At 35.6% G+C, this 12,068-nt stretch overlaps 1 protein-coding gene across 2 annotated transcripts in view; it reads left to right on the forward strand.

The window, feature by feature from the left end:
* LOC615258 (solute carrier family 25 (mitochondrial carrier; phosphate carrier), member 24-like) overlaps window positions 1–12,068 on the forward strand; it is a 92,211-nt gene that overhangs the window by 38,904 nt on the left and 41,239 nt on the right. For both annotated transcript variants that reach the window (XM_059885054.1, XM_024990049.2), the window contains exon 4: window positions 1,962–2,073. In XM_059885054.1, coding sequence (XP_059741037.1) covers window positions 1,962–2,073 — 112 coding nt within the window. The remainder of the gene's footprint in view (window positions 1–1,961; window positions 2,074–12,068) is intronic.

Raw genomic sequence — 12,068 nt, forward strand, 5'->3', positions numbered from 1 at the left:
ATGTGGGTGCGTGGGGGAGTAGCCAGGGCTCAGGGATTATGGCGGCCACAGGCCTGGTCCCAGGATGGTGCAATAGAGGCTCCCTCTGGTGAGGGTGCACAGCATCTTCATCTCCATTGCATCCACGGCAGCAACATCTGTTGTTTACTTTGGCGGCAAAAGCTGCCAGTGTTCTCTCTGGAGCAGGCTCTGGAGTCTGCACTGATGCCACTTCAGGTTCCTTCACTGTGAAAGCTGTGGGGAATCTATGGCTGTTGTGGGGCCTGTTGAAGTCCTCAGTGGCAAAGGCTGCTGGGGCCCTCCATAGAGCAGGCCGCTGGAGACCATGATGACACCTGCCACTTGGTGGATGTCAACCCTCACCCTTCTTTGTTTCTTGCCATCTCCACACATATCAGCTAAGTGAGCCTCATCAGGGATTGTTTCTGTGTGATCATTCTCCACTTTTTTTTTTTTTTTTGCTCCGTCATGTCGTTATAGTTTCTTAATTGGATTCTTGAACCCTCTCAGGGATCTTCTCATTTCTGGGTAGCTGTCTAACTATAGTTTTCTTGTTGGGGGAGGAATAGTACCTTCTGCTCTGCTATCTTACTGAGGTTGCTAACATCTCCTTTTGTTTAAGAAAAAAGAATGGCAAAGGCAAAACTCATTACAAAACTTAAAAGAAGCATTTTATAACTATTAGAGATTTAATTCACTTGGAATATATAACAATTCTAAATATGTATGGATCTAAAAACGTAGCCTCAAATTTATGAAGCAAGATGAAACAATGATTGTAGTAAGAAAGTTTATTGCACATTTCTCAGTAATAGTACAAGCACACAGGAAAATATCAGTAAAAATAGAAGATTTCAATAATACCACTGGGAAATCCCATGGATAGAGAAGCGTGGTGGGCTACAGTCTAGGGGTCACAAGAGTTGGACATGACTTGGTGACTAAACCACCACCACCAACACCATCAATCTTTACCTAACAAGTATAACTAGAATATTGCATTCAAAAGCTGCAGGGTATGCATTATTTTAAGGACCCATAGAAAATTCACAAGAATTGACCATATGGTGGGTCATAAAGGAAATGTGAAAAACTAAATAGAATTTGAATCATGTAGAATATGTTCTCTAACCTTCATACAATTAAACAAGAAGTAAGGTTATTTACAATAAAACATTTTTGAAAGGATTGACAGGATAGCTTGATTGTAGGTTATTTTAGAATTGAGTTAAAAGAGATGGTCAGGGGAAAACTACTACCAGAGAGAGTCAAAAGGTATAAGGTTAAACTTCAGTCCATTTTATTCATTTATTTATTCATTCAAAATTGAGTACTTAGTGCCAAAAGATGTAGAAGTGACTTAGAAATTGTCTTTCCTTTTGAAAGATCATAGGCAAGTATGAGAGAAACACATACAAGTAAATAATTAAAAAGAAATACAGAATAAATTCCATTAGAGGAATATTCTACAAAATATCTGGATCAGCATACACTGAAACTATTAAAGTTATCAAAAACAATGAAAATCTGAGAAACTTTCATAGCCAAGAAAGTCTTAAGGAGGTGTAATGACCAAATGGCTTGTGGTATCTCAGGTGGGACCCTAAAACAAAAAAAGGAACTAAAGCCTGAACTTTAGTTAATAATAATAATATATCAATATTGGTTTATTAATTGTAACAAATAGATCATAATAATATGAGATGTTACCATTAGGGGAAACTGGATGCGGGGATATGTGGGAACTCTCAGTCCTATCTTAATAAATTGTACAATGGATCTCGATAAATACTCTCTAAGATTTTCTGAAAGTCTTAAACTATTCCAAAAAATAAACTTTTATTAAAGATAGGAAAATTGATGAAGCCCAAAGAAGTGGCTTCTACAATAAATATGTAGGAAGTATTTAATTAATTTTTATAATGTTGCTAACTCTGTTATAAATATTTTTTTAATTTCAGCATTGATAGAGATGGAACAATGACAGTAGATTGGGATGAATGGAAGAACTACTTCTTGCTTCATCCTGCAAAAAATATCGATGAAATTGCTCATTTCTGGAAGCGTTCTACTGTAAGATTACTTTGTATTTTGCTCTATTTTTATTTTGCCATAAATGTCATATCTCTTATGATCACATAATCTCTTTAGATCTCACTGTCTAAAGTAACAGTACTCTTAGCAAGAAGTGTGCAAACATGGCTATCACAATAACTTTGTTTGCTAAAAGCTAGAACTTAATATAGATATCCATCTGCTGAAAAGGCCCACTTTGTGTTGAGAATAAATGACTCTTATACAGTTAATTGTCCTAGAAAAGTGGAAAAATAGTACACCCTTCTTTTTTCCACAGATACAGTGTACTCAATTAGGCCTTCTGTCATAGAAAATGTAAAGATTAAGATTCAAAATTTTAGAATCAGAAAGAATCAGCTACATAATCTTTCTGCCATTTTAATATAAGTACTTGATTAAGAGTTGTGAGGAACAAATGAGATTTAGTAATAAGCTTTTTTTCTTTTTTAGATCTCAGGTACAGGGAGTTATGTGCTTAGTCGCTTAGTCATGTCCAACTCTATGCAACCCCATGGACTGTAGCCTGCCAGGCTCCTCTGACCCAGGGGATTCTCCAGGCAAGAATAGTGGAGTGGGATGCCTTTTCCCCCTTCAGGGCATCTTCCCAACCCAGGGATCAAACCCAGGTCTCCTGCATTGCAGGAGGATTCTTTACCATCTGAGCCACCTGGGAAGCCCACAGGGAGTTAAGTCAGTCATTTTTCAGGGCATAATATTTGCATCTACCATTGTAATTTTATGCCTCCTTTTCATGTACATTTTGGGGAAGACTAAGAGCATAATCTTTGATGTCAGATTGCCAAGGTTTAAACCCCACATCTGCCACCTACTAGCTATATAATCCCTCTGTGCCTCAATTTCCTTATTTATATATTGGGGATAATAATGGTTAGAGTTTTGAGAATTAAATTAGTACATTAGTATATTTAGAAAAGAGTTCAGCAGGTAATATATGTGTTCAAAATGTTATTTATTGTGATAGGCATTTTTCCATTTGTATTCTTGAATCTATATTCTTAAAAATTATACAATGTTTCATGTATGTTTTAAATTTACATAGATAGTATTGTGCTAAAGTTCACATCTTATTTCTTGTTTTATTTACTTGTTATGATTTTAAGACATTATTATTGTTATGTGTTCATCTAGTTTATTACTTCTAACTATGACATAGTACACATTGAATACATTTTCCTTATCCATTCCCCTAGTAAGAGATTGCACATATAAGTGATAACATACAGTATTTGCCTTTCTTTTTCTGACTTATTTCACAAAGCATAATGCCCTCAAGGTTCATCCATGTTGCTGCAAATGACATTATTTCCTTCTTTTTTTATGGCTGAGTAATATTTTATTGTATTATATATATATATATAATACAATAATATATATTACATATATGATTTTATATATGTATATATCTCCCACATTTTCTTTATGCATTCCTCTGTCAATAGACATTTTAGTTGCTTCCATGTCTTGACTGTTGTGAATAATGATATAGTGAATATCTTTTCAAAGTATGATTTTTGTCCAGGTATATGGCCAGGAGTAGGGTTGCCAGATCATACATAAGCTCTATTTTTAGTTTTTAAAGGAACCTCCTTAGTGGCTGTACCAATTTACATTCCAGCCAACAGTATAGAAGAGTTCCCTTTTCTCCACACCCTCTCCACCATTTATTGTTTGTAGATGTTTTAATGATGACCATTCTAACCAAGTGTGAGGTGAAACTACCTCATTGTAGTTTTGATTTGCATTTCTATAATAATTAGCGATATTATCTTTTCATGTGCTTTTTGGCCATCTGTGTGTCTTCTTTAGAGAAATGTCTATTTAGATCTATGTCCATTTTTTTGGGGGGTGGGGACGAGCATGAGCTCATGAGCTGCATCAACAGCTGCATGGGCTGTTCGTATATTTTGGAGATTAATCCCTTATCAGTTGCATCGTTTGCAAATATTTTCTCCCATTCTGTGGATTATGTTTTCATTTTGCTGTGCAAGTTTTTAAGTTTAATTAGGTCCCATTTTATTTTTGTTCTTATTTTCATTAGTCTAAGAGGTGGATCAGGAGAGATATTGCTGCAATTTATATCAGAGAGTGTTCTGCCTGTTTTTCTCTAAGATTTTATAGTATCCAGGCTTCCATTTTGAGTTTATTTTTGTGTATGTTGTTCTCAGTTCATTCTTTTATATATATCTGTCTAGTTTTCCTAGCACCCCTTGTTGAAGAGACTGTCTTTTCTCCATTTTATATTCTTTCCTCATTTGTCATAGATTGGTTGACCGGAGGTGCATGGCTTTATCTCTGGACTTTCCATCCTGTTCCATTGATCTGTATTTCTGTTTTTGTACCAGCACCATACTGTTTTGATGACTGTAGCCTTGTAGTATAGTTTGAGTCAAGGAGCCTGATTCCCCCAGCTCTGTTTTACTCTCTCTAGAGTGCTTTGGCTATTTGGGGTCTTTTGTGTTACCATACAAATTAAAAAGATTTTTGTTCAATTCTGTGAAAAATACCTCTGGGGATTTGATAGAGATTGCACTGAATCTGTAGATTGCTTTGGGTAGTATAATCATTTTGACAATATTTATTCTTCCAGCCCAAGACCATGGTTTTCTCTCTGTTTTTGTCAACTTTGATTTATTTCATCAGCATCTTATAGTTTTCAGACTACATGTCTTTTTTGCCTCTTTACGTAGATGTATTCCTAGATATTTTATTCTTTTTGATGTGATGTAACATGGGATTGTTCTCTTAATTTCTCTTTCTGATCTTTTGTTGCTAGTATATAGGAATTCAACTTTTTTTATCCAGCAACTTTACCAAATTTATTGATGAGCTCTAGTAATTTTCTGGCAGCGTCTTTAGTGTAGTGTAGTATCACGTGTAGTATCATGTCATTTGCAAACAGTGTCAGTTTAACTTCTTATTTTCTAATTTGGATTCCTTTTATTTCATTTTCCTTTCTGATTGCCATGGATAGGACATCCAAAACTCTGTTGAATAAAAGTGGGTGAGAATGGATATTCTTGTCCTGCTCTTGATCTTAGAGGAAATGCTTTCAGTTTTTCACTGCTGAGAATGATGTTAGCTGTGGGTTTGTTGTTTGTGGTCTTTATTATGTTGAAGTTTGTTTTCTCTATTCCCACTTTCTGGAGAGTTTTTATCATAAATAGGTGTTGAGTTTTGTCAAGAGCTTTTTCTGCATCTATGACATTATCATATATTTTTTATTTTCAATTTGTTAATGTAGTGTATCACATTGATTGATTTGTATATATGGAAGAATCCTTGCACCCCTGGGGTATATTCCACTTGATCATGGTATATAATTTTTTTAATGTGGTGTTTAATTCAATTTTCTAATATCTTTTTAAGAATTTTTTGTGAGTATATTCTTCACTGATATTGACCTTTAATTTTCTTTTTTTGTGTGTGGTATCTTTATCTGGTTTTAGTATCAGGGTGATGGTGGCCTCATAGAATGAATTTGGGAGTGTTTCTTCCTCTGCAGTTTTTGGAAATTGTTTCAGAAGGATAGGTGTTAACTCGTCTCCAAATGTTTGATGGAATTCACCTGTGAAGCCATTTAGTTCTGAACTTTTGTTAGTTGGAAGTTTTTAAATCATATTTTCCATTTCAATACTTGTGATTGGTCTATTTGTATTTTCTGTTTCTTCCTGATTCAGTCTTGCCAGTTTGTACTTGTCTAAGAATTTGTCCATTTTTTCTAGGTTGTCCACTTTATTAGCATATAGTTGCTTGTAGTAGTCTCTTATAATCCTTTGTATTTCTGTGGTGTCATTTGAAACTTCTCTTTTTTCATTTCTAATTTTATTAACGAACCCTTTCCCCTTTTTTCTTGCTGAATCTGGCTAAAGGTTTATCAATGTTGTTTATCTTTTCAAAGAACTAGCTTTTAGTTTTAGGTTAGGTTGTTCATTTGAGAGTTTTCTTGTTTCCCAAGGTAAGATTGTTCTGCTATAAACTTCCTTCTTAGAACTGCCTTTGCTGTGTCCCATGGATTTTGGGTTCTGAGGGTTTCATTGTCATTTGTCTCTAGGTATTTTTTAAATTTCTTCTTCAATTTTTTCAGTGATCTATTGATTGTTTAGTAACATATTGTTTAGCCTCCATGTGTTTGTGGTTTGTGTTTTTTACAGTTTTTTCTTGTAATTAATTTCTAATCTCATAGCATTGCAGTCAGAAAAAAGGCTTGAAATGATTTCAGTTTTCTTAAATTTACCAAGGCTTGATTTGTGGCTCAACATGTGATCTACCTGGAGAATGTTCCATGTGCACATTAGAAGAAAGTGTATTCTGCTGCTTTTAGATGGGATGGTCTATAAATATAAATTAAGTTCATCTGGTCTAACCTATCATTTAAGGCTTGTGTGTCCTTACTGATTTTCTGTCTGAATGATCTGTCCATTGGTCTCTTATGTTTTCTTCTGGTTAGTTTTACAGTTTCAGATCTTATATTTTAAGTCTATAATCCATTTTGAATTAATTTTTGTGAGTAATGTAAGATAGTGGTCCGATTTCATTCTGCTGCATGTGGTTAGCCAGTTTTCCTGACACAGTTAGGAGACTATACTTTCCTTATTGAGTGTTCTTGTCAAATATTAGCTGAAAAGAAAGGATTATAAATCTTTACAAAAATGATTTATAAATCATTTATTTATAAATAAATAAATTTCTGGGCTCTTGACTCTGTTCCATTGATTTATATATTTGTATTTATGCTAATACTGTATGTTTTGATTGCTATAGTTTTGTTGTATAGTTTGAAATCCATAAATGTGATGCCTTCAGCTTTGTTCTTTTGTATCAAGATTTATTTGGCTATTTGAGGTCTTTTGAGGGTCCATACTATTGGATTGCACCTCACAGACCTGAAAGCCTTGTACTTGTCTAGCCTTGAGACAGGAGAAAGAGCCTGGGGTCAGCAACAGAGACATCAATGGTTTAATGGATAGAGGGATTTACACAGCTAAAGCAAGGTCCTGGAGCAATATCCTACTATGTGCAGCACTTGGTAGGCAGAAGATGGTGGTAGTCTTTGCTCCTGGGATGAGGGTTATCAGTTACAGTGGGAATTGACATCAGGTTGGGTTATGGATTACCAGGGAAACTAGCAGAAGGACACACCCTCACCACCCCTTTGATAGTCTATTAGGGTGGAGATATTCTGATCTAAAGATTAGAACAATCTTTGAGTGGGCGAGGGCAAGTATATAAGAAAGTCTGTCATGTGAATAGGGTGTAGATGAAGCAGGTACTGGTCAAGCAGGGTGTGTACAGAGAGCAGGAGATCAAGCCATCTTGGGTGGCCTAATCACACATATACACGTTTTAGGACTTTATTTTTTCTGATTCTTTGAAAAATGCCATTGGAATTTTTCTAAGAATTGCACTGAGTCTACAGATGTCTTTGGGTCATATGGGTATTTTAACAGTACTAATTCTTCCAATCCATGAGCTTGTCATATCTTTTCATTTATTTATGTATTCTTTAATTCTTACATCAATGTCTTACAGTTTTTGATTGTCTTTTACCTCTTTGGTTAACTTTACTTTTAAGTATTTTATTGATGCTATTATGAATGGAATTTTCTAAATTTCCATTTTAGATATTTATTGTTAGTAAATAGAAATTCAACTGATTCTTGAATGCTGATTGTATATCTTGCAACTTTACTTATTTCATTGACTAGTTCTAACAGTTTTTTTGGTGGAGTCTTTAGGGTTTGTTTTTTTTTAAATAATATAAAATCATGTTATTCCAAACAGGGACAATTTTACTTTCTTTCCAATTTGTAAGCTTTTTGTTTCTTTCACTTGCTTAATTGTTGTGGCTAAAACTTTCACTACTATGTTGATCAGGAGTGGTGAGAGTGGTCACCATCATCTTGTTCCTGATTTTAAGGAAAAGCTTAAAACTTTTCATCACTGAGTATGATTAATGTTATATATGACTATATATATATAGTCATATATGACTTTTTTATGTTGAGGTACATTTATTCTACACCCAATTTTTTTGAGTTTTTTTTTTTAATTGTAAGGACTTTTTAATCGTGAAGCATCAGCTACAAACAAAGCTAGTGGAGGTGATGGAATTCCAGCTGAGCTATTTCAAATCCTAAAAGATGATGTTCTTAAAGCACTACATTCAATATGCCAGCAAATTGAGAAAACTCAGCAGTGACCATAGTGACCTGTAAAAGTTCAGTTTTCATTCCAATTCCAAAGAAGGGAAATGCCAAAGAACATTCAAACTACCGCACAACTGCACTCATTTCACATGCTACCAAGGTAATGCTCAAAATCCTCCAAGCTACGCTTCAATAGTAGGTGAGCCAAGAACATCTAGATGTACAAGCTGGATTTAGAAAAGACAGAGGAACCAGAGGTCAAATTCCCAACATCTGCTGGATCATAGAAAAAGCTGGAGAATTCCAGAAAAATGTCTACTTCTGCTTTGTTGACTATGCTAAAGCCTTTGACTGTGTGGATTACAACAAACTGGAAAATTCTTAAAGAGATGGGAATACCAGATCATCTTAACCTGCCTCTTGAGAAACCTGTATGCAAGTCAAGAAGCAACAGTTAGAACCAGATGTGGAACAACGAACTGATTCCAAATTGGGAAAGGAGTATGTCAAGGCTGTGTATCATCAACCTGCTTATTTATGCAGAGTACATCATGCAAAATGCCGGGATGGATGAAGCACAAGCTGGAATCAAGATTGCTGGGAGAAATATCAATAACCTCAGATATGCAGATGACACCACCCTAATGGCAGAAAGCAAAGAGGAACTAAAGAGCCTCTTGATGAAGGTGAAAGAAGAGAGTGAAAAAGCTGGCTTAAAACTCAACATTCAGAAAACTAAGATCATGGCATCCAGTCCCATCGCTGCATGACAAATAGATGGGGAAACAATGGAAACAGTGACAGATTTTATTTCCTTGGGCTCCAAAATCACTGCAGATAGTGACTTTAGCCATGAAATTAAAAAACACTTGCTCCTTGGAAGAAAAGCTATGGTAAACCTAGACAGCATATTAAAAAGCAAAGACATTACTGCAATAAAAGTCCATCTAGTCAAAGCCATGGTTTTTCCAATAGTCATATATGAATGTGAGAGCTGGACCATAAAGAAAGCTGAGCACCAAAGAATTGATGCTTTTGAACTGTGATGTTGGAGAAGACTCTTGAGAGTCCCTTGAACAGCAAGGAGATCAAACCAGTCAATCCTAAAGGAAATCAGTCCTGAATATTCATTGGAATGACTGATGCTGAAGCTGAAGCTGTAATACTTTGCACCTGATGTGAAGAGCCAACTAATTGGAAAAGACCCTGATGCTGGGAAGGACTGAAAGCTGGAGAAGAAGGGGTTGACAGAGGATGAGGTGGTTGGATGGCATCACTGACTCAATGGACATGAATTTGAGTAAACTCCCAGAAGATGGTGAAGGACAGGGAAGCCTAACATGCTGCAGTCCATGGGGTTGCAAAGAGCTGGATATGACTGAGCGACTGAACAACAACAAATCATAAAGGATACTGAATTTTGTCAAGTGCTTTTGTGCATCTATTAAGACGATCTAATTGTTATCCTTTGTTCTGTTAATATAATGTGTCATATTTATTGATTTGTATATGCTTAAACATCCTTGCATTCCAGAGATAAATCCCATTTAATGGGAGTATGGGAGAAGGAAATGGCAACCCACTCCAATGTTCTTGCCTGGAAGATCCCAGGGACGGTGGAGCCTGGTGGGCTGCCATCTATGGCGTCACACAGAGTCAGACACAACTGAAGTGACTTAACAGCAGCAGCAATTGGAGTATGTGATCTTTTTAATATACTGTTGAATTCTTTTTGAACTACAATAATGAACAAATGTGCATTTGCTTAGAATGCCACCTCTACAAAACTTATGCTTCAGCAGATTATCAGCAGAGGTGTTGGTCTCAGGGCCCACTCACCTCTCCATCTTCTCCAAAATTACATGATTTACCAGGTTTATCATTCGTTATTACATTAAGTTAATTAACAAACCACAAATTTAGAATAGCCTCTGACACAAAATAAGGACTTGACAACCAGAATGTGTTATTATTTGTCACTATAATACCATTACCTTAATATATTACAAACTATACAATTTGATGGAAGGTAAAGAAAGACCCTGGGTCTTTACCACTAGTGCCACCTGGGAAGCCCTTGTTAAGTAGTTGGGAAGATCCTTTGGAGGAGGGCATGGTAACCCACTCCAGTATCTTGCTTGGAGAATTCCATGGACAGAGGAGCCTGGCGGGCTACAGTCCATAGGGTTGCAAAGAGTCAGACACGACTGAAGCCACTTAGCACACACCTAACTACTTAATAGTATCTATTTGTTTTATAATACCATGGGCAAAGAGATGCTTTCTGAAATTTCCTGGATGCCTCAAAATTCTGAGTTATAGCACTGGAATAAGCCAGTGAAGTAGAGTGTGTTATTTGTTATCAATATGTTTTGCTCCTCTCTCCTTTGGACCCATCTGCAAAGGATTTCTCCCTGGCCCCCTCTCTATAGCATAAATCTTCCTACCTTATTGATGTCAGTTTTGTGGTGTGATATACTTGAAAACTTCCCATGCCAAGTGCTGTACCTGGGCATTGGATTGGATTCCTCTCATTTACTCTCATTTACTTTACTCCTGTTATTGTTCCCTCTCTCTTGCAACATCAGTATGAGAGATAAGAAACTATAGCAACAACATCCCAAAGACAGTGACTTAGATAAGATAGAAATCTATTTCTTATTCATGTAATAGTAAGGCTTGCTTAAGCTGATAGGGTACCTCTGTTTCACGAAAGCCTTGAGAAATCCACTGGTTCTTTCTGTTCTCCAAGATGTTGTCCTCATGTGCATAGTTGAAGCTGGGTCATTGCTTCATTTTTAAGGATGTGAAGTGGAGGTTGTACATATTTACTCTGTTCATAACTAACTGGCCAAAATCTAGACTAGTGTCTACACAAGCTCCTAGGGAAGTGTGGAAATGTGGTTTCTATTTGAGTGGCCATTTACCCAGGCAAAATGCAGAACGTGGATGTGACTGGGTTGTCACAAAACAAAAAAAGAGGATAGAGTCTGTTGAGCAGTAGTCTCAGTCACAATCAATTTTTGCATCTCTGTTGTATCATTCCCATAAGCGTACAAAAACACTACAATTTCTCCCATTTAAAAATACACCCTTGACCATGCCCCCTCTTCTAGTGACTGCCCATATCACTGCATTCTTTCAATGAAGCTGTTTTCTAAAGTGTCTATTTAAACTGTCATCACATCATCCATTTCTATTTTTCTTTTTTGTTATTTCACAAAACCAAGCCTTCTGTCACAATTCAGTGCCTTTGTCTGAAAGTAAGAGTTGGTCTGGCAGTAACACATGCCAAATGGTACGGAAGTCAGTGTAGACGTTCTTTTTGTTTTTATAAAATTCTTTGTTATTGTGACATAAACAGCACAAATACAAAAAAGTATAAATAACATAAGTACAATTAGAAATTGTATCATTAACCCTAATGTACTCACTACCAAGTTAAGAAATCGGCATTCTCCTTACTTTAAAACCCTTGTGTCCTCCCCAGTCATATGCCTCTTCTTCCACCAAGAGTTAACCAATATACTGAATTTTCTGTAAACCATTTTTCTCCTTTTTCTTTATACTTTTAGCACCAAGTATGTATGTATAAGCAACATATTATTTGATTTTGCCTGTTTTTGAACTGTATATGATATTTTAACATTCTACTTATTTACATTAAACTATGTTGATGTTTGTATTCTATTCTTTTTCTCTCATATAGTATACCAGTGTATGAACACATACATACATATATATATATATATATATATATATATATATTTATTTATCAGCTTCACAATTGTTGAACATTTGTGTCATTTCTAGATTTTTTCCATT

This window comes from Bos taurus, chromosome 3, assembly GCF_002263795.3.
Source record: "Bos taurus isolate L1 Dominette 01449 registration number 42190680 breed Hereford chromosome 3, ARS-UCD2.0, whole genome shotgun sequence".
NCBI classification, from domain to species: domain Eukaryota; kingdom Metazoa; phylum Chordata; class Mammalia; order Artiodactyla; family Bovidae; genus Bos; species Bos taurus.